The sequence below is a fragment of the Taeniopygia guttata genome, chromosome 1, assembly GCF_048771995.1.
Source record: "Taeniopygia guttata chromosome 1, bTaeGut7.mat, whole genome shotgun sequence".
NCBI classification, from domain to species: Eukaryota; Metazoa; Chordata; class Aves; order Passeriformes; family Estrildidae; genus Taeniopygia; species Taeniopygia guttata.
The window spans coordinates 23,176,508-23,199,954 of NC_133024.1; the positions used below are offsets into that span (position 1 = coordinate 23,176,508).

Below are 23,447 nucleotides of genomic sequence, written 5' to 3' on the forward strand. Positions count from 1 at the left end.
GGGAAAGTTAATACAGCTTACAGAGGCTGCTGAGCAGGCTTTTGGCCAGATGAGTAAGAGCAATGGGAAAGATGCAGGAAGCTATTCCTGTTCCTCATTAGATGTCCTTGGGTGCTTGGAGGTTGCTCAGTGCATGTGGGCTGTGCCTCTGAGCACAGGGTGAGTACGGTGACATGGCTGGGCAGTGTCACCACTGTCAGTGTGCCTGTGTAGCTGCAACACCTACCGGAGGGGCTGCCTGACCAGAACCTGCTGAAGCCATGCTGGTCAGAGCACATCCTTCTCCAGGGCCTGATCCCGTGCTCCCACCCATGCATCCACCCCCCAGGCTTCAGAGAAACATGCAGGCGATGCTGGGGAAGGACCATGCACATTGCTCCTTGCTCACCTTGCCACAGAGCCTCTCCCTTTTGCAGGAGAGCTCTGCTGACAGACCTGCTCACCCATGGGAGGGAAGGCCTTCAAGAGCGCTCTGCTTTTTCTGCAAGCCTGATTTCTTTGGAATGGTTGGGTTTTATCCCCATGCACACCCTCCCTCCCTCCCAAATCCCACACCTCCCTTCTCCTTTCTGGTTGTTTTTGTTTTTAGAGAGAGCGCTTAGACAGCTGTATTAATCATGCAAGCCCAGCCATGTGTAATGTGCTTTATCAACAGCAGAGCAGACACTGAATGGCAGCCGGTTCACAAGCAGGCCCAGTGCACTGCCTGAGCCGGGAAGATAAACCTGCTGCTTCCCAAACCAACTCACCATCATGGGTTAGTGAATGGAGAGACTGTTCACTTGGGACAATAACCAGAGGAGAGGCCAGCTTGTTAGGCAAGTTCTTGAGTGGTTTACACTAGAAATGGAAGGGCGAAGACGAGGAGGAGGAAGGTGGAAATTACTCTTTGGTCATTTTCTCACAGGGGTTGGAGGAGTTTTTGTGTGTGTGTAAGGATTAAATCAAGACAACAGTGGCAGTTCTTCATCCTCCTTCTTGCTGCCCTCTGCAGTTCCAGTCAGCCAGTCAACACAAGAAATAAGGAGATCAGGAGGGAGAGAGCAAAGACTTAAGTACACCTGCTGTGCAGTGGGGATAGGTCGTCTTCAATGTCTCTAAAGGAGGAAGGTTCACTTGATGGCTTCATAAGCTCATCTAACATGCAGACAGTATCAGACTATGAGTGTCCTCTGGGTTGGGGATATCTGGCTCAGGAGGGTTAGAGCTTGCCCCAGCTCTGCTCTGCAGGGTACTCTGTCCATGCTACAACACTAATACTATCACTGTGCCTATCTGACAACAGATTTTCCACAGCAGTCGCTCTTCCATGGGTTTGTTTCTAATCTCTGCAGTGCAGTTATGTGTTTTCTCCTCCGCTGGATCCACTCAAGCTCCACTCTCCCACCTGACTGCTGTGCCCTGACCTCTGCTCTGCAGGGCTGTTCTGCATGCATGCAAAGCCACAGCGGTGACTGCACAGACCTTGAAACATCTTCCTTATCCACTGCAAGTTCTCAGCTTGGAGGAATACCTTTCTGGGACTTACAGTCTCAGTTCCCACCCTCTGCTGCTGATCTTCTTCACTCACTGGATTCTCCACAGCACTGTACTATGCAAATATATACAACCCAAGGCTCATTTTGGAATAAATCAACCTAAATTAAAATAATGAACAAAAAGTACAGAAACAGATCAGGCAGTGAAGCCATTTATCTTTCTTTCCCGCTGTGTCTCTCATTTTTCTCTAAGAAAGCTTTTTTTTTTCCTCTACACTTTTTTTTTTTTTTTTTTTTTTGGTGGGGGGTGGGAAGAAGCAGATTGGCTTTTAATTTTTTTAAGCAATCTCAACAAACAGAAGCTGTCTGTTGCTATTCAGCAAAACCCACCAAGCAATGTTGGTAGCTTGGCATCAATTCTTGGCATGTCTCTTTTCCTTAAGTTGCTGTTTTTGTCTACATTCATACTAACTCCTTTTGGAAGACACTATCATCACCTCTGACTTTGCTATTACTCACTTTAAACCACGCAGCCAAAATAAGATACAGTGCCATCCCTTGCCTTGTACCTATGAAATAGCACGATGCAATTACCGTGATGTTGGCTGCCTGCCCTCACCCTGCCTTGTCCTCCCTGTTCCCTTGGCCTGAAGGCCCCACAGGCTTGGCACCCAGTTCAGTCTCAGCCCTCAGTGCCTGCAGTGCTGGCAGGGACTGACACTGACCCTGATCAGCAGGAGAAACTTGGTCTGCTTGAGCATCCATCCTGCAGAGCCAATCCCTTCTGCACTCTCCAAATGGACACTGAGCTCTTTGGAAAATCTGGGTGGATACCACCCGTGAGAAGCAAGGAGAGCTGTGAGTTGTGCTTCCCACCCAGGGCCATGGCCGTGATCAGCTGCCAGCGCCCGGGGCTCAGGCAGCTTTCAGGGAAGTGAGGCGTGCCACACATCACTGTGGCCAGTACAGCTGAACTATGTCTCTTGAATGTCTTAGGATTTATAGGAATACCAGACTTGACATGATTCCAAATACACCCTCCTGTGCTTGGTCCCTATGACCATTATTTTTTTCTGGTCATTATTTTGTCTCTGTTTCTCTGTCAGGATCACAAAGATACAAGATTTTCTATTTTGGCCTGTCTGTGCTGTGGCTTCACTAGCTCTGCCAACCAGTTTGTTTCACAGGCCTTAATGCCTGGATTTTCACTGACCCTTTTCTGGAGCCCAAATGAGAAAGCACCCTCAGGCCTCAGTGGAGATGCCTCCAGAGATGGATGGGTTTTTCAGCTGGTCACATCACACTGGCAGGGCTGACTGCCTAGTCAGCAAACCTCCATAAAATGTTAACCCTTTACAGCTTGTAGTCTCTGTTGTAATCCTCCTTGCTTCTCTCCTTAGCTTTGGTGGCTTCAGATGTCCACCCTTTTGCCAAAGCAGACCCTGCTGACTCGAGAGCAGCCAGCTCAGCAGAACCAGCAGGGCCACACACTGCTGAAAGCAAGAGGGGAGCAGAGATGGGTGGGTGGTGACCACTGCTACAGAGGAGCTCTCTTCTGCACAGCTAGGACACCCAGAGAGAGGAAAGAGGACTCAGAGGGTATTAGAAAGAAAGCTGCTTTCTGTTTCCCACTCTGGCCATCAGACCCAAATGAACGCCTCTTCTGTCCCTTCCCCCAGCTCCCACCCACCTGATGAAGGCATTAGTGACAGTACAGGCTACACAGGCTACAGCTAAATGGAGACTATCTACGATCTACAGTCACACAGGGTCATTCTCCGATCAGTGCACATTTTTGCAGAAAGGCAGGACTCCTCATTCTCCCTTTCCCCCCCACTCTGCTAATTGCTAACATGCCACTGCTATAAATCTTGTGTCAACCTATTGATGGCCGTGATTTTGTCTGATCAGGCCCCAAAGATGGACACACTTGTTACCCTGTGGGCAGCTCTGGATGTGATGCTTTCTGAAACACCACATCCCCCTTGTGTAGCTCCCAGGGCATCAAGCTAGCCACACTGAGAAAGCCCCTACTTAGCCTCTGGCAAGCTCTCATCACAAAACTCCTGTGAGGAAGACTCACAGGTTTTGAAGCCCATCAGTCTGGCCAAGCCATTCTGATGTGGACACTAGGTGCTAATCAAAGCAAAGGAGTTCATGTTGAAAGGGCTGAGGACGAGGGACAATGAAGGAAAAAGATGGAGCTAGTGCCATATTTGTGACACGTCCCTTTGAGGTTCAACAGTGGACATGTTTGCCCTTCCATTGGCAGATGTGGTGTGGAATGAACAAATTCTTTTTCCAGAAGAAAAATCTTTTTGAAAAGGCACCTGGTGATGCAGTAAGGCCCCTGCTTGGTGACAGCCAGGTCTTGTGTCAGCCCATTATAACATGATGTTACAATGCAGACAGAAAGATGTGATGATGTGGCATCATCCCAGAAGACATTTCAAGGCATTTTGAGTGCCAGGCTGCAAAATCAGGAGAGCTGGAAAATTTATCAAGGACAGCTCAGTTGAGAACTGAATCAGCTGGGCTCCACCGGCATTTTAGGAAAGTGTCTCATCAAATTCAAGTCCCGTTTATTTAGTTGCATGGGCTGCTTCAGAGTCTCCAGCTTGCCTGAAAGCAAGATGTTTCCACAGCAGCTAGCTAATGATAGCAATGCTTAGCAGGACTACAGCGCTCTTCGTCTCAAATCACCTTCCTTTTAAATTAATGCTCAAAACCCCACAGGGCAGGGAAGTGTTACTGAGGATTAACAGAAATGAAAATTGAGGGAGAAAGAGGAAGAAGGCTGTGATTCTGGTCATTGAGGAACAGCTTAATTGAGGGCTGAGGACTACTGTTCAGAACATCAACTCATAAGAAGAAAGAGGTCTAACAAAATTTATGCTCAAGGTTTCTTTGAAGGTGAGCAGCAAAGTAAAAGTAAATGTGAAAATCACCAGCAACTGTGCTGAAGTCCCACAACAGTGAAGCTGGTAAGGGCTTTCAGAAAACAAGTGAGGCCAAGAGTATGTAAACTCTGCTTTCCCCCTCTGCGAAATCCTCTTGGATCCTCAGCCCTGGGTCACTGGAGATACACCAGCATTTGCACCACAAATTCCTGGAGACTCCTCACAGGAGTGATGGCACACCAGGACGTCCTTCCAGATGATCTCAGGAGACTGGGGAGCAGTAAAAATATAACAGCTTCAGACACGGACGGGAAAGTGTTTTAAAGGATCAACTAAAGCTGTGCAGGATGGCCTTGGCAAGTTGATTAGGAGGTGTATTTGTAATGGGAATCCTGGCCTTCCTCACTCACAGATTTTGCTTTATCATTTAGCTTAATGGGCTCCTAATTCAAAACCAGGTGTAAACAGGGCTGGCTATGAAAAAAATTAACATTGCCTGCCTGTGGAATTTAAGGCTATATAATAAAAATAATCATAAAACCAAAGAGCCCTGGGTTTTTTGTCAGACAAAAATATTTGTCATTGAAAAATTCTGCTTAAAAAAAAAGAACATTTAAAATTGGAAAACTCCTCAAAACCTTACATCCAAAACAGCCTCAGCAACTTTAATTTCATATCCAAGCACAAGTTTCATTTGCAATACATAAGATAATGGTGTTTAATTGGATTTATTTTTCCACAGTAGGTTCCCAATGGCCTACTTTACTCCTTTTCTCAGCTCCTTGAATGTTATTTACAAATCACTCTCTGGGATTTAATTTTAATGGTAGCTTGATTTCTACCTCCCCCCTTCCCCCTTTTTTTTTTTTTCCAAGGTACTTTAATTGTATTTGTGGATTTGCCTTTTAAATAGGCAATTGTGACTACATCCTGAGCCTGAATAAGTTGCCAAGAGCAGAGCTTGATTTGAAAACAGCAGAGTAGTTAAACGGAGCATGTGTAACACCCAGCATTTATTGTTCTTTTCATGGGAGTACCTGCAGGTGCTTTGTTCAAGCAGGTGCTCTTTTGCAAAACAACATGGATTCCTAATAACACTCTATCCCAAAGCTCTGTGCAGACATTAACAATTTAGGTCTCTGAGCAGCCCATAAGTTTAGTGCATCCTCCTCATATGGCAGCAAAACAAAGATACTGAGGAGCTGTAGGCCAAGATTTTTTCAATGAACACAGGGACTTGCTGCCTTACTGTTGATTTAGTTTCAAATACCACTTTCAAATGCTGTAGCCTGCTTTCTGGACATGTTTGGTCTCTGCTTTTTCAGAATGAAAAGCTCACAACCAAGTCCCAAATCTTATATGGATGTTGGGACCATGCTGTCTGCACCCAAGGCAGCAGTGGGCTACAAAGAGACAGAAAAAAAACCAGACATACCCTGTTTTTCCTTCATACCTTCTTCCCTTTTGGAATACAGCAGACAGTAACACCTCACCATGTGTCTCTTTTCATGCTTTCTGCCTCAGATGCAGGATTATAAAAGCATGAGAAAACAAAGTGCTTCATGGTGGATGATAAGATGCTCAACTAGAGTGAAAAACCTGGCAGTGTTTTAATTTTTAGTTTTCCACTTATTCTTTCCACTGTCTCTGCAAAATTTTGGGTCTGCTTTTGATCCAAATCTGAACAAGTGGGCAAAGAGAGCTTAGGATGGGAATGTGTTTTAGAAGTAGGTCTGCAGGGAGATTGAACTTCACTAAAGACTGTCCACACCTGGGTGACAACTTGGTGTCATGGCTCACAGCTTGGTTAAAGGTTGTTGTTATTCAGTTGATTGGTTTTTTGAAGAGGGAGGGGGAAAGAGAAGGATGAGGAAGGTGAGCAGAAAATACAAAATGGCACGTAAATGAGAAGGGAAAGCCCTTATTTTCCTGCATTTCTGAGTTGTTTTGCCCATACCTAGCTCTGAGCATTTGTCAGGATGACGGAGAATGACCCGGCTAAAGAGCTACTTCAACATAAAACACATACTGACCTGGAAAAGGATTGGGGAGTGTGGGTAAAACTCGTTCTAAGGGGGGAAAAAAAACAATAAGCAACATGCAGGAGAAAAGGACAAGCCACTTTTCACACCAAGCAAGCAGCAGATACAAACCTGATGGAGTTGTCCATCCCCAAATTAAATGAACTCGAGTAGGTTTCATATACAGAGCATTTTGCTAGCAACATGCCTAATACACATCAGCATCCCCTGGGACTGGGAGTCAGAGGGAACTGATTTGAAAAACTAAACAAATAATAGCCAAACAGCAAGAGGGATTAAGCACCTGCAGTGAAGGCAATTGGAGTTGATGGTCCATGTCTTCCCTCTGACTTTCAAGACCACTCATGTCATCACTCTACAGTTCCTCTTAGCTACACCTCTGTCTGGAAGCTAGTCTTGGCAGAGAGGTGAGCTGTGGAAGTCCCCCATGGGTAGTTGTTGCCTCCCCAGAACCTTCTCCAAAATGGATTCCTTGCCAATGACAGCTCTCTTGGGGCTTTGTGCATGGGAGCAGTCACCCTGGAGAATTCTCAAGAGTATTCTATTCTGCTTCTTTCGTTTTTGTCCTCTGAGAGGGACAGAGTTTTTGCAGACTCATCATCTTCCAGTTGTAGGCAGAGCCTGCTATCTTGTTTATAGGGTTTTATAATGTGTCCTCCTTATGCATCACAGCAGGACTTTGATATACGTCACTGCTGGCTTCATGGTTTGCTTCTTCCACAAAGGATCCCAAAAGAATTGCAAGATACTGAGGGAAACCAGTATCAGAGACCTCTGTCTGAGTAGTGTTAATTCTGCTTCACAGATGGCGCAGGTGATGCAAAGAGCAAGTAAGCAATTTGCCCAAGGTCAAATGCTGAACTTTGGCAGAGCCAGACACAAAACGAAGAATACAAGGTTCCCAGGCTTGACTATTGTCACTGGGTCTCCTTTCTTTGCCTTCAGAGTTTGCTGGATGCCTTGTACTGACTGAGACAAGCTCCTACCCATGGACTGATCGATCCATAGGCAGACATTTAGCTGCAACAGCTCATAGGCCTGGGGCAATGAGTTATCTCCTGGCTTACTTCTAAGATCACTGCTGATGGACACAGAGCTTGGCAGGATAAATCAGTAGGCCACTATTACTCTCGGATCACCTAGGCCCAGCTAGGAGGTCTATGCTGTTTCTACAGTACCCTTGGTGCAAGGAGTGAGTTTGTGTCTCACTGGAGCTCATGAGGATTGAGCAGGTCAGGCCCATCCCTATGACACTGGCAGAACTCCTGCCCTCACAGTGGTAATGGAGTTGTTTGAATCCACAGCAGGCACAGCAGAGATCAAATACAAGTCTAGCCTGGATCTCTCTGTTTATGTAGCAACAGGGGACTATTGTTCTGCGAAAGCAGGCTGTTTGTGCTGACAAGACTTCCTTGTTATTTAGTTTAGTTAAATAACTCAACTCCCCTTTACCTTCTTCCTGCACAGCAGGCTGCAGGCTGCACAGCATAAGCAGTTAAAGCAAAGCACTACAGCCTCATTATCATGCTGCTTTCTATTCAAGGACTCTGTCTCTGTTCCCCTCTCCCACTGTGTGCTGCTTTTATTGCTCCACCCTGGCTCATTAGCAGTGTCTCAGCCTTGCCCCCTCTGACTGTCAGCCCAAACCACTTTCCTCCCTCCTGAGTCTCCCCGTTATTGACAGCCTTGAGGAAAACAGGGGGTGTGCACTAAGAGCTACTAAGGGATTTTGGCCACAGTTGAGGTTCCAAACCCCAGCAGCCACCGCTGTAACCAAATGCTCAGGTCACACACAAAGCATGGGCAGAGTGGAGGGAGGTGTATCAGTGTGTGCATGCTTGTGGCAGTATGCTAAGAAATAAAGACAAGTTAGAGGCTAATGCCAGCTTTTAGGAACATGCTTTGCTGCAAACAAAAATGCCGGGCTCAGCCTGAAGCTTCTTGAGTTGGCACTGTCTTGCCAGCTTCTGCTTCACCTCCGCGCTTGCTGATTCCCCAAAGGGTTCAGAGGATGCAGCAGGGGACCTGCTGATGTGGCAGTCTCTTATAATTGAGCCAATTGAGCCAGCAGGACTGCATCAGGGTGTGCTGCTGTCTCCTGCTTCAGCCTATGGGATGGGCTAACTCCGCAGGAGGCAGAAGCCAACTGATTTGGAAAAGCATTTCTTTCTTTTCTCTGCTTTGCTAGAATGTACGAGGTGATGCACCTCCTTGTGTGTGCCTGTGGAGGGGTGTGTGGGTTTGCTTCTGCATCACAGAGGTGCATGCCTATGTATACATACTCACCTACACATAAACCTATGTATCTGTGTTCCTCCAGCAAATGCGTATCTGCTATGTGTTTATATATATATATATATACACACATACATACATACACACACTTGTGTAGCATGTGTTAAGATACAAATTGTGACTTTCAATCATAATGCTTTTCATAATACTGCTAGATGAGTAAAACAAAAAGAAAACATATTACCTATCTCCTAATACACTTGGAGGAAGAACCCTTTTGCTTCAGTTGTGTCACTGCTTTTCATCTCTGTTGCTCTGTGATGGCAGCCCTGGCTTTGCCTCTCTGTCAGGTGATTTTCACAGAGATGTGTATTACAGCCCCTTTTCTTGTGCTTAGAGGTAAACACCTTGCTCCCAGGCTCTGCAGAACTAAATCAACCTTCTGGCTCACTGTGCTGCCAAACATGGTCCTGCCTCCCAGCTCCTCACACCCACAGATGTGTGATAGAGCTTCCTCTCCTGAATGGGCTTTGGTGCTTCTTGAGCCCAGCCATGAACTAGTTCAGCTCAGTACAGTGAAAGAAAACATTTGGGGAGTTTTAGGGAGATGAGCAGTAAAGCTCAATTACCTGTTCACTGGTTTAGCAGGTTGGACAGCCTCAGTGGGTTGTCCACTGAGTGGCAGACTAAGAGAAACAACAAAAACACGTGGCAGAGAGCAGGATGAGCAAAAGGGCTGGGGAACAAGGAATGTCAGCAAGCTATTAGAGTAGTTGTATCATCAAACTGTACCTAAGTACCCTCTCTACAAACATACTCCAAATTTGCTGTTGGAGACAGTTTCCTGGGTAAGTTAAACCTTTGGTAGGGCCATATTTATGTTGTTGTAAACTCAGTCTCCAGGAGTGAGGGGTATAAATCTCTCCACCTACAGCAAGCAATCCTGCTGCTACATCCTTTAAGGAAGATCACTAGCTATCTATTCATGCAGCTCAAGGAGGCTGCTTTTGTATTTTAATGCATCTTCTATCTATGACATTGACATCTAAGGCACTCAGTCTCTCTGAGAGTTTTTCAATGCTGACTGAGATTTCATGAAATGGTAGCCACCAATTTTTCTCTATTGCTAAACTGTTCTTTCACATCATTTTGCTTGCTCGCTGTCTGCCCTCCACCTCAGGCAGAGCTGCCAGTAGCTCATTATTAACTCTCTGGTTGTTCCTTCACTCCTTGCTGCCATTCTTTTTTGTGCTGCAATGGGACGCTGAGGAACCATTGCTGTACTTACCTCCCCGGTGGGATGTTGCTCTACAGTGAACTTGTTCTCTGTTTAAAAAGGAAATAAGATCTCTGATTCCAGGGATGAAAAACACTCCCAAGTATCTGAGCATCTTCTGTACCTTGCAAAAACTTGGCACTACTTTATTTTTCTGTGTGAGTGTGTGGCTGGGAATGTGCATTACCTGTTATTTCAGCTACTGTGTGATCACTACAGTATTTCTTTCATCTAGGCTTGTAGGTTTTTTTCAGCAGCTTTCTTTATGTTTATGAAGCTGGATTCCCTTCACTCATTTCCCCCCTGATTTCTTAACCTTCAAAATATCAGCTGTAGTCTGCCTGAATTTATTTTTTTCTCTCTCTTTCCTTCTTCCACACTAACTAGAAGAACATAGATTTCCTGAAACAATATGAAGCAATTGCACAGTGAAAAAGTCGGGATTAACCAAGCAACAAAAACAAATTAGAAAGATTTCACTAAAAATCATCAAATCTCTCTCAGCTCCTGCACTTCTATTCTCCTGGCTCTTGTGAAGTTCTCTAGTGTCCTCCAGTATAAACAAGCCTTGAATTTCTAAAAAATGATAAACCAAATCCAACAACTTGAAAGAAAGTGTTCGTCATACACATCAAAAAGGGGCTAAAATAGGATCCCCACTGTTGCAAATCATCTTTAAGAGTTGCCACATTTCCTCATGGAACAGCAACTTTGCAAGGTTTCGCTGGGTCTCTCACTGGTTCTGCCACTCATTTTATGACCATGGGTAAACCACTTCTTCACTCTGTACCTTAACTTCCTACTACAAAATGGTGCTAACACCACTCATCCATTTCTAAATGACTTGGGATATTAAAATATTCATTGCTAGCAAATCCTTTGAGATCCTTTGAGGTGAAGTTCTGAAGTCATGCAAAATGCTTCTCTAGCAAAATAACCCCCCTAACTAAAATCATATGTGCATATGTACATTATTGAATTTCATCTTGTATTTTGTTTCAATGATGCATTTCAGCTCATCTGTGTAACAGGAACCAACAGAGAGGGCCAAATTTAGAATTTAGTCACAAATAATGGAATCTAAACTTAGAATTATATTAATATCAGCAAGAACAAATCTGGAGTATTTGAAAATTGTCTTCCAGATTGCTGCCTGAGGATTTTTTTTGAATCTCATGACAGTCACAAGACCAGGGTGAAAAGACTTTCAAAGTACAATTTTGCTTTGTGTGCTGCAATGCTACAGGAAATCAAATATATGTTCTTTTATGATAATATCTGTTCTTTAAAAAATAACTTCCACAAAATATACCCCAACTTGCAAATATTCAAACTGCCATGAAATAAATCCAAAGGTGGTGAATGAAGAATGCCCATGGATTTATCCTTTTGCACTACATCTGTTAAAAATAACCAAACTATAATTTTGGGTTTTTTGGTGAGAGCAGAAACTAGACTAAACTGCATCCCATACTGACTGCTTTGCACAGCTTTTTTTTTTTTTTTTTTTTTTTTCCCTGCTTAAAAGGACATGCAGGTCATGACATGAGAGTTTTAATTCAATTTGAGACTGTCACAGGAACACTGCCATCAGTCACTTTTGTGCCTACATGTTCATTTGTGTGAGTGGGTCATTTTGCTGCAGTGTATCTCTGATGCCAATATCATGTGGCCCAAGCCTAGCCCAAACTTTAGACCTGGAATTGGGAACTGCATTTTAAATACACCACAGTTTGTATGTGTGTGTGGATGGTAGGTGAGGGGCAGGGGGGGCTCTGTTTAGGGTCAGGTTTGAATCAGCTGCAAAATTCAGAACCAGCAGGTAACTCTGCTCTAGTGCTTGGTCTAGTCCGAGCTTCTGTCTGTTTATACTTACTAAGACAAATTCAGTAACTGAAAGGTAGCAGAATGAGATCCAAGGAACCTTATTCCGTATTTCATCTGTTGATTACCTTTTCCCCCGTGGTCCCTATGGTATATCCCTTTAAAATCATTCTGTCTTTTCTCATTTCTGTCCCTTCCAGTTTCAAACCAATTTCTCTTTTTCTTGACTCTGTCACTGTTCTCCTCAGGCTTGGTGGCTAGTTCTTTCCATCTCTCTGAATTACTTGTCATTTCTCAGCTGTCATGGATCCTCCGAGCCCTGGCCTTCTGTCTACTTATTAAAGGGTCTGTCATTCTAAAGGGCTTTTTGTTTCCAGCTTTAAAACAAACACATTTTTATTATTTTAACAAAATCTGTCTTCAGCAAAGCCAGTCAATCAAAGGGCTTGACTGTAAACCTTTCAATTTGGCTGTGTTTGTGTTTCAAGGCAAGTATGAACACTTCGGTATCTGAAGCAGAGTGCTGGGAGCCAGGTCATGGCTGGAGGTCTGAGGGGACTGGGTTGTCAAGCAGATGCCTTCCTGAGTTTTGGCCACCATGTGCTTCCTGCACAGCTGTGTTTTTGTGAGGCTCCCTTCACCCCCTCCCGTACTTACTGTAAAGGTATAGGCTGGCATTTGTGACTCCCAGCTTGTTGGCGGCCACGCAGGTGTAGTTCCCGTAGTGCTCCTCAGTGACATTGGCCACCATCAGCAGAGACTGGCTCCCCGTGCTCTTTATCTCCAGACCATTGGCGCTGTTTATCCTGGGAAGACAAGAGAAGAGGTGCCCAGTGCAATGGCAGCTGTGTACTGAGAAAGAAATCCCTCCCTAGCATGCAGCAAAGTCATTTAGTCCAGCTGGCAGGTGAGGATAGATGGAAGCAGGGAGGGGATGTGAGAGGAAAGAGACCAAAGAAGGAAGACCAAAGAAAGAGACCAAGATGGAAAACAGGAGGAGGAAATGAAAGGAATGTAGTAGTTCAGTGCGACTAAATGCCACTGGTAAAGCAGTGAAGACCTAACACAATGGAAAGGGAGGAAGCATTTACCCAGCACTGAGTCACTCTGGAAATGAACACATCATGGTCAGCTGAAGGCTAGTTTGTATTTGAGCAACATATTCTTGGTGAAACACACTGATTCACAATATGTGCCTGTACCAATGCTGAGTCACCCTGAACCTGGGCACCCTGTTCAGGGCTGGCTACCCTAAAATGTAGGGTAATAACACAACCTTCTTAATGCCAGGTAAATGCTCAGGTAGAAAAGGATGGATCCTTTTTCTCTTCTCATTTATTCTCATAGGCAAGTCTGAAAGGCTCAGGTTGCACAGGTGAGGGAATCTCATACCTCAGCAGCTCCTTTCCCTAGAAGAATGCATCTGGAGCAGCATTACCTAATTGAAGACTTATACTACCAACTTTTTGGTCTGTATCATGGGCTTCTTAACACACAAACAGTGTATTAATTGGGTATTGGCCCATAATTGACTTCAAGGCAAGAGCTCCATCCTCTACACTTCCTTCTGCATCTCCAGTGCAGAGAGGAATTACCTCCTCCAGCCATGACCGTGCTGGCTCTGCCGAGACTGATGGGACGCTACGACTCAAACGGATTGTAAGGAGCAATTTGTTTGAGAGGAGCTGGGGAGGATGACAGGAACTCCTATTCAGTGGACTGAAGAAGAGAGGAGGGAAGAGGCAAGCTGAAAGCCTTACCTGGTATCATCTCTGTACCACTCAAAATCAGGCGTGGGCACTGCTGATGCCTCGCACCGCAGTAAGGCTTGTCGTCCAGTGGCCGCTTCGTTGCTCTTGGACTCTGTGATGGTGGGAGGGTCTGCAGGAAGGAAACACGTGGTCAATCCACACACTTCCAGGTGGAGCAAAACAGTGAAACTATGTGAGGGGCACCCGCCTTGTGCAAATTCTTTGGGCTACTGGAGGCTCACAGCAGCTGTTTGCTGTGGCTCTTTTCCCCCCTGCTCCTCTGCAGAACACTGCTCTTTGAACTTTTCTTAATATACAACATTAGCAGCACTCCTTACACATGCTTCCCTTCAGCACTGCTGAATAAAGTTCTGTCATAAATGCACAGGCATACACAGGCAAAGTTAAGGTTAATGATGGACTTCTGCAATTTATTTCTATTTACCTATGGATCTGTAGTTCACATGGGCTTATCAGAGAGAAGAAGATGAGGGAAAGACTTCATCAAGGGTAAAGGAAGACAGCAAAATTAAAGGAATAAAGAAGGAATTTATCACTATCATGAAAATTGTATTCCACACAAACTCTTTGCCTAATGCCAAAACTATATTAAGAAAGGACTGAGGCAACATGTATGAAACAGAAATGCATTAATGGCTTAAAAGAGTAGAACTTTAGCAGAAGCTGTGGGTGCGACTCTGAGAGCCAATGTTGAGACACTTCCCTTAGGTGTCCAAGGTTACAAATCCTGATCAAACCTTCCTGGATATGGTCCTTTGTGAAAAGCTCCAGAAGAGCTTGCTTGTGACTGCTCTGCCTGAAGTTTGCCCTCAGCCCAGCATGGTGCTCCCACCTCTGCTTACTGTGAAGTCTGAGCGTTGTGCCATGGGCAAAACAAATTTGGAAGATACATTGGTGTGCTCTGCTGGAGCTTGATCTTAGTACTGGCTGGATAGCAGGTAGGGTAGGCACTGGCATCTTCGATCCCAGCCCCATGTTCAAAATATTAAGCGATAAGCTTTACATGTTAAAAGGCAGAATTATTTCCACCTGACTGCTGAGAAGGATCAAGGAATAAGTGCCTTGTCTCTTGTCACTAATACTTGCATACCCTGAGATTACAGAGCTGCGACTCAGACAGATACTTTGCTGAGACTCAAGTTACCATGAAACACACTCTGCCATCTGTAGCTATCCCAGAACTGAAAGGCCAAATTAAAAAAAAAAAAAAAAAAGAAGAAAAAAAGAAGCAAAACTGATTGTGTCAGTCAAAGAAAAGAAAATAACTCTGTCTGGAGAATGTAGGGAAGGAAATTTGTTTGTGAACACATTAGTCATCTCAATATGATCCCTTCCCTGACCTTAATCGGGATTTTATGCAGGGCTTTAGGGATATTGCAGTGTGCCCTCTAACATCATAAATATTAATAAGTTTACATAAATAGGATCCTACATTCAAAGGCTTAAGTTCATGTAAATGTTTTAATTTGAAAAGGAGAAGGGATAATAAAAGGATAGTGAAGATGATTTTTAAACCATTCTTATTAGATTTTTTTGGTTTGCACAGTCTATCTTCTTACTGTCTACAGTGAGACAAACCTTTCCATTTCATGAATCTGGTACAAGAGGTGAGTCACAGAATGAATGGGCATCTTTCCATGGTCCTAGAAAATGATTCCAATAAGTGCCTTCTTCACAGTCGGCTGCCAGGGAGCCCAGCCCCTTGCTCTGAGCAGCCCCCATATTGACCACTTTAAGAAGCTGGTGCAGTGCTCTCCTGGGAGAAGGGGCAGGTGGCAGTCCCAAACAAACCAGCCTTTTGCAGAAAGCAGCTGCTCTGTGTGCAGCCCTTTGCTCCCTGCGAAGCCAGGGCTGGGTTCCCTTTAGCTCTTCTCCTCCCACGCTCCCCAGGCCTCAGTTTCCCTGTCTGTGATGTGCCAGGGCAATTACTTGGGAAGCCTGAAGGTGGTAGTGTGAGACCAAAGCAAAGTGAAATGTTTTCTCCTGCAGTCCGAGCTGGCAGTGCTCTACAGCAGATGATAAGAGATGGCCAGGAAGATCCTGAGGTTGGACAGGCCCCATTTTTCAAACTTACAGTGGTTTTCCCACTTTATGCTTCTTGTGGTGTTGTTTAACAAAGCAGGATGAGGAAAGATGTATGCAAATATCTAGTTTTCATTCTTTTAATAGGACTGGTTTTTTTCTCTGCTTGGTCCTCATACTCTCTTAGATTTATTTCCCTTTCTTTCAAAAAAAAAAAAAAAATCTATCCTTAATGAATTTTAAGTTGCTTACATTACGAATTGCTCTACATATTAGCATCATTTTTTCATATTTTTCAACAGTTAAAATGTTTAAGATCTTACTGTGGCATAGTTATTGTGTGTTGAAACTAAATCAAAATCAAACATTCTGACTTTATACAAACAATCTGTTTCCAACACATTAAAGCACCATTAGAAATTATGTTTCACAGAAATGTTTGAAACTATTAATTGGTTCTTGTGGAAAGCCTCCAGTTTATAAACTCAGCTGTTTTTGATACTTCTATACTTTCAGTGAAGAAAATCTGCTACTACAGTTCATATTAATGCCAAATTTGGCCCATGAGGCAGCTGATATTAAACCATAGACACCCAGTTTCTAAGGGAACTATAAAAACCAGTATATTCAGAAGATGCTGCAGGGAGCCTATAACCTCGACTTCTAAGCAAGACAGAAAAGTTGATTTGATGTCATTGCCCACATGGGACCAAGGGAAAAAAATGAAGAGCAAGAATGGTATTAAAAGGTTCTATAATCACCTACTGTCAAATTAAGACTGGTATTACCTGAAACCCTTGATGCCATCAGCTCTCTGCCCTAATCTCCTCCATAGCAGTTCTATTTGTGAATCAAGGCTTGAATATGCACCCAGAAATATGTCTGTAGCCATATCCAATTTCAATTTAAGTTAATATTCTGGTTTAAGTCTGAATTTAAACTGATGAAGGTCAGGAGAGGACATACTCCCATTCATCCATCCTTGCTGCAAAGTTATTAGCCTCCAAGCAAGGAAACTAAGCAGGTACATGAGGATAGCTCACTTTACATCACTCAAGTGCCAAATATAAGCCATACAAGTATGGAGGTGGACATATACACGTGCAGGATTAAAGAGTAACATCAGTTTGAAGTATCTTGTGTTCCTGTGAAAGGAGCATGCCAGCAGAGTGAAGAAGACATCTGTGTAAGCACATATGGGATGGGATCCGTGCCCCAATCCACATGTGTGGAGGTAAGCCACAGATTACTCGGTGCTTCTAGGGGAATGCTGTATCCTTTGGCAAAAACCCCTTTCTATATTGCACTGGTGCACGAAGAGTCTTTTAGACAGAGCTTTAAACTAATGACCTGAAACCAGCATAAAGGTTAAGTTTTTGCACCCTGTCACTAGCACGTGCCTCTGCCCCGTGTCCCCTGGCTGTGATAGCCGTGTAGGCTGTGCAGAGATGGCTGGGTGCAGGCAGGCATGTGTTTGCTCTGAGCCAGCTGAGCCCTCCCTTATCTCTGCCTGCTGCCTTGGTGAAGCTTCTCTTCACGCTACTCTTCACCCGAATATCAATGAGTGAAAACAAGGCATTGCCAGCATTTTGGAGGGGAGAGACAGGGCCAACTCACAGCTCTTGCTCTTTCTCTCTCTCTGTCTGTCTCTTTGTACCACACCTCCCCCAGCCTTTTCTTATATATTACCAGGTTTAAAGCACAAACTGTACCCTGTGGCAAGTGTCTGACTGCAGACAGTTTTCTCAGTGCCCTCACTTCAGATTGTATAATCCAAGCCCAGAAACACTTCTCTGTTTATCCTGAAGTAACCCTCGCCTGTGGGCAAAGCTCTCCCTGTTGCCCTGCTCCAGCTGTGATGTACTCACAGTTCACAGTGACCCGGACTTGCTTGACGTCTGCTGAGGCAACTTCATTGGCAGCTTTGCACTCGTACTTGCCCGACTGCTCTCGTGTGATCCCCAGGATCTCCAGGTACTCCTCCTCACCTTCAAACTCTCTGCCTGGTAGGACAGAAAAATACAGAGAGTGGTTCTGTTAGGCTTTCAGATGTAGGAAATTGACATGGAGGAACGATCACAACATGGAGTCTGCAAACAAGCAACAGTCATGAGCCATTTAAAATTTCAGAAGCCGCTGAAAACTGAAAATCTGGCAGGCACCATACAGGTGGTACAATACATAGCATCTCACAGGCTGCCCAGGCTGAGAAGCAAGATCTCCACCATGTAGGATCAGACTAAGTTCAGTAGTGTGATGGCTGAGTACCACCAGAGGTTAGTCACACTGTGGGTGATGTGCTGGTTCCGGGCCAGCTGGGTCCTCAGATGTGTTGTCAGCACCCTTTCCTCCTCTGCAAAACTGTGAAAAATATCTTTCTGTCTCCCAGAGCAACCACCACCCTGAAGTGCCATCGATCAGATCAAGCTACTGTTAAACACGGCCAAACTGAGAGAAACAAACCGCAATTTGTTCTGCAGAGACCAATAATCATCACGCATCCCTGAGCTACTGTACATATGGAATGACACATTTAAACTGTGCTGCCTCACTTACACACTTTGGAAAACAGTGACTTGAGTGTCAGTCGGGGTTGTGGATGGGGCAGCCATCAGGGGAGGTCTGTGGCCTTGCTTTTACTGTGTGACCTTGAGTGAGTCACTCCTTTGCTCTCCCTCTGTAAACTGCAGCAAATAGCCCCCCCGTCTCCCACCACCTCTGGTTAGCAGGGCAGTGAGGTTAACCCATGTAAAACACATTGGATTCATTGCATGAAAGTTGCCAGGGAAGAATGAAATATTAGGATTGGTACATCTACCCTATTCCTTCAGAAAGCAAAGTAAGGCATCTCCTGGAAAGAATCTGAACCACATTTCCTCCTCTCAGAGGGCTGTAAGCACTGCTCTGCAGCACTGGAAATGGCAAGCCCCAGTTGTGTGCCTGTGTATGTTTAGAGAAATCAGCCCCCAACCCTAAAAGGGTAAAAGACAGATTTGGAAAAAAAAAAAAAAAAAAAAAAAAAAGGTCAGATCAAAAGAGCTCCCATTCAGGTTCCTCAGAGAGTGGTCAGATTTTCCAAAACAGCTCTCTGCTCAGAAGGTATTTTCTGCTCAACAGGTGCTGAGCACTTCTGAAACCCTGCCCACTTCACAAAAGTGCAGTTTTTGAGAGTTCAAATAGTGCCTGCTCTTCACCTTGGTTTATGGCACTGCATGAAAGCAGTGGGTAAGTCTGGTCTCTGGAGCTGAACTTCCCTCTCAGGAGCCACCTGCAACAAATCCCACCCCAGAGGCACAGACTTACTGCAGTGTCTTGGCCAGGTCAGCCTGGCCACACACACTGGTGATGCCAGCTGTGTGCAGTTCCCTTCAGCATCAGAGAGGAACTTCAGAAGCTTCAAAATCTGCTCAGAGCTCTGTCCCTTACATAATTATTTTTGTCCCCCTTTTTTTTTTTTTTTTTTTTTTTTTTCTTTTTCACAGGCAATTTTCAGAATCATTCTAGGAGAAAACCAACCCCCGTCAGGGAGACTCAGCATGAAAACAGCAGTGTACCTATTAAACGCATGTAAAGACAAGGGCTCCCTCCCTCTCTTTCAGCAGGGCTAATCAGCAGTCCCTTCTTCCAGCTCCTACCAGATGTTCAGGTAGCGAAAATCTCATTGCTATGTCTAGAATTTACAACTGCTTTGTTTTTTGCATTCCCCAACAGTCTGCTGCAGGACCTTCCTGCATGGCAGCAGCATTTTGCACAGGGGAAGGAGGCAAAGTTGGCTCCTGCTGCCAGGACATGGCTCTCAGTCCTCTGCTCTGCACTGGGCTAATGCTTTGATGAGTCAGTGGAGAAGGAAGTAGGGTGGGATTTTCACTGGTGTTTTTTATTGCTGGAACTCATGCATATATTAGGGAGTCCTAACCCCAGTAGAACCAGAATTAGGTGAGTCTCAGAAATGCAGAAGGGACTTCAGTCACCATCTAATCCGTTCCCCAGTCTCAAGCAAGACACATGAGTCATGTCATGGACACTGCCATCCTCTGCCCTCCAGGAGCAGAGATTCTGCAGCCAGTCCTGACAATCTGTTCCTGTGCTTTGCTGTCCTTACCACTGGAGCAGTTTCCTGAAGATTGACCTGAGTCTCCCTTGCTGCAATTTAAAGCTATTACTTTTGTCTTAGCCACTACAGGCAAAAAGAACAAATCATTCCTTCCTTCTCTGCAATAGCCTTTTATCAACTTTTAAATCACTTAGTTCCTCCCTCAGTTGTCTTTTTTTTTTTTTTTCTTTTGGCTGAACATTTGGAAGGTCTTTCAACCTTCCTCTGTAGGTGAGACATTTTTAGGCTCTTGATCATTCTTGTTCTTTGCTTTAAGACCTCTCTGACAAGTTTACATTTTTTCTGGATGTGTGATACCCCAAACTGAACACAGCATTTCAGATGAGATGTTACTGTGGCTGAACACAGATGGAGGATTGCATTGCAACTACTGCGCAACGCTGCTGTCTGTAGATGCAGCACCAATTGTTTTTGGTTTTGCTACAACAGGGATAATTTCTGTTGGGGAACTCTCTTAATTCCCAGATTTTCATATTGTTCATACTGCTACCTGCTAATAAAGCACTTTAAAAATCCCACCCCCAAACTGAGCTGACAACCAACACTCTTTTCACAGCAGCACTCCCAGTTGGTAGGTCAGTGAGTTGGCTGGAAAGTTAATCAGACATCAGGGAAAGACTCACAAAGAAAAGGTTAAAATATAATTTGCCTCTGTTTTGCAACTCATTTGCTCTGCAATTCTGCCTTGTTTATGCACAGGGTTCATTCCAAGTGGGACTTGCTTCTCCTGCAATTTGCCCTTGTCACAAGACTGTCACTGTAATGAAGACAAGGTTGAGGGTGACTTAACCAGCTCTAATAGAGTGGCACCCTCATTACGGGTGCTGTTAAGTCTGTCAGAGAACTACATCAGTGGAGCTCCAAAGTAATCTACAAGGGTAGATACCTTCCCAAGGGAAGATGTTTTTGAGCTTCTCCTCTGAAAAAATACATACACTTGGAGTGTACTGTGTACCATGTCCAGCAGGAGAGCTTTCACAGCTACTCAGAACCCCTCCCAAGATATGAGGAGCTGTTGGCTTGCCCAGTGGAGTGCCCTGGAATTAAGTGAAAGGCACAGCTTCTGTTCTAAAGGGCATGTCAAAGACATCAATAACCCTATTCAGCTTCTCATTCCCCTGCTCTAGGACACACATGTGTAAGCATAACACTTTAGGGAAAGTTTCTGTGACAGTCTCTTGCTGTATAAGTGGTAGCACTGTTCTTGTCTCTGCACTGGTGACCCTGAGCATCAACATTTTGCTACAAGAACCGAGCTGATCTCAATTTCAAGACAGACCCTTTTACTTGCTGCCTTTTCCCCTCTAAGAACACATTAACCATTTCTAACAAAAAGCATTTATATAAAATTGAGGTGTTGTAGTACAGAGCAGGGAGAGGAAAGATGTATCACAGTGTGTTAGAGAAATGTCAGGTTGTGATATCTTGCAGAGAGCTGTAGAGGTGTTTTCACTAATTCACTTTGGCAGCCAGATTAGGTGAGTCATATTAACTCTAACCTCTAAGGCAAACAGGGGGTGTGGGGAATAGGAACAGAACTTTATACATCGAGTGAATTTACAAATGTTTCTGCACAGGAGCCAGCTTTGGTAGGGAACTGATGGTTGTCACTGTGCAGTTTATCAAAGTGGGGAGGGAGAAGGCTTGGACAATGTTCTTTGGTACTGATAACAATGAACACATTCTGTTAGGTGAAAGAGGGACTGCCAACTCCTGGCAAGAGAGCCACTCCATTCCCATTAAGAGAAGACATTTGCCTTCAGCAGATTATCAAGGGATGAAATTCTGACCATACTGCCAAAGCTTCCTTGCTGACAAGGGTTGTGTCCTGGCTGTTCTGCCAGGTTCAGTACACTCCTTTCCCTGTGAGGATCCTTTCAGGTTCCCCTCGGTGGATGACTTCTCACTCAGTGCAGCTCTTTACATCCTAAACCACCCCCTTGCATGACTGTAGGCAACCTGCTTCCCTGCAGGATTTTTGTCTTTCACATGTTCATAGTTAGCTTGGCTTGTTGCTACAGCCCCATTAAACACCATCTTGCCAAGCTGTAGCTCCTTAACTCGGTCCCAGTGAATCATAAAGAGCAGCTCTCTGCTCTGGAGGCTGGAGATAGAGAGAGCAGGAGCCCAGGAGGCTTGACAATCAAACCAAGAGGGAATGACCCTGAGCACTGCGAGCCAGGCGGCTGCTGCCGCTCGGAGCTGGCAGAGCTTTTTTTTTGCAGAGGGATCTGCGGCAGCAGCTTTGATGTGTGCAGGAGGAAGGCTTTGAAGGCCTGCTTGCCTCAGCCACATTTCCTATCCCCTGGCTTCCTAATTGGACCCAGTAAATAATGAAGCTGAACAGCAAATCTGCTTGGCTATGCTAGCCTGCTGGCAAGCAGCCTTCCTTTTCCCTTACCCTCTGGAAATAGCCTTGTACAACCCCATTGGCTCTGCATATTGTCCTTGTTGGTGTGCACACCTACCTGTGCTCTCATATAGATTTTATATATATATATATATTTTATAGATTTTATATATAAATATACATATACATATACATATACATATGTACATATATATATACATATATAAAAATATATATATAAATATATATCATATATATATATGTGCATATATATATATTAAAAATATGTATTTGGTATTTTATATACTGTGTATTTGCACATCTATAAATCCACCTGTGTGTGCAGAAACACAGACTGACATCATGTTCCCCAGGCATTTATGGGCCCTTCTCACCTCTACCCAAATGGCCCCTTGCACTGCCACACACCATTACTCTTTCCTCAAAGGCTGAATGTTTCCTTTCTACAAATGACCCACATCCAGTCAAAATCCCACCTGTACTGTGTGCAGAGAGCTCTTTCAGGTAGTCAGGGCCAGCAATACATTCAGTCACATTCCCTACCAGAGAGGCCTTTCCCTTCATGCCCTAGTTTCTTACGTCTCCAAAGGGGGAGCTGACCTGCAGAGGTGGCAGATACATTTTGTTTCATCTCCTCTCCTGTCCGTGCATCCAACATTAGCTTTCTTCTTGTGCAGAGATTACTTTAGTAGTCTTATTTATTTCTTTTAAAACACTGCTGTGGTCTTAAATTAAACTGAAATTTAGATTTGCTGAAAGTATCTGTTTGCATTTGATATGTGGAGAAAGAGATCAGCCACCCTGCTCCTGTGTTTGTTTTCCCTCCAAGCATCTTTGTAGATGTGAAAAGAGGGGAGCAGAATAGGTTATGCGTCTTTGTTGGGCATAAAACAAGATGCAAGGAGATAAAAAAGATTGGAAATCAATGGATGCCATTTGAAGTTTTTTGTGTGTAGCAACTTCTATTGCTGAACTGCAGGTTTTGTTGTCTCTGCACTATCCATTTAGTGTTTGAGGTTTTGCTCACCTAACTTTCCTCCTTCCCTCTGCACCTTCTATTCCCTAGGAACAGGCTTCTGAAAGACAAAAATAGCTAAGGGAGCCTTTGACATGTTTTTTTTTTGTTTTGTTTTGTTTTACCTCCAGCTGAGGGTTTTCTTTTTTTTAATTCAAAACTTTGAAGTTTTCATTTATCAGTCCCTGTCTCCTCAGCCCTCACAGATTCCAATGAGCTTGTAGTCATTTTTTCCCATCCCTTAGTTGAAGAGGCTTGTTTTTAGTAAAGAGATCAGTGGAGAGAAGCAGATGGTGGATAAGCAAGGGGACAGCTAGTGCTACAAAGCTACAGTGAGGAAGGCAGGCAGAAAACCTAGAGTAGCATGGGAAGTGGTGAAAACAGGGAAAGCTTGAGAG

At 44.4% G+C, this 23,447-nt stretch overlaps 1 protein-coding gene across 4 annotated transcripts in view; it reads right to left on the minus strand.

Moving 5' to 3' along the window:
- LSAMP (limbic system associated membrane protein) overlaps positions 1-23,447 on the minus strand; it is a 1,013,191-nt gene that overhangs the window by 17,761 nt on the left and 971,983 nt on the right. For 2 of the 4 annotated variants that reach the window (XM_030285948.4, XM_004177102.6), the window contains 4 exons: positions 17,418-17,552; positions 13,516-13,636; positions 12,413-12,561; positions 6,412-6,447 (listed from right to left, as the gene is read on the minus strand). In XM_030285948.4, the coding sequence (XP_030141808.1) occupies positions 6,412-6,447; positions 12,413-12,561; positions 13,516-13,636; positions 17,418-17,552 (441 nt within the window). The remainder of the gene's footprint in view (positions 1-6,411; positions 6,448-12,412; positions 12,562-13,515; positions 13,637-17,417; positions 17,553-23,447) is intronic. The other 2 variants (XM_041719600.2, XM_004177104.6) reach the window with 1 other exon arrangement.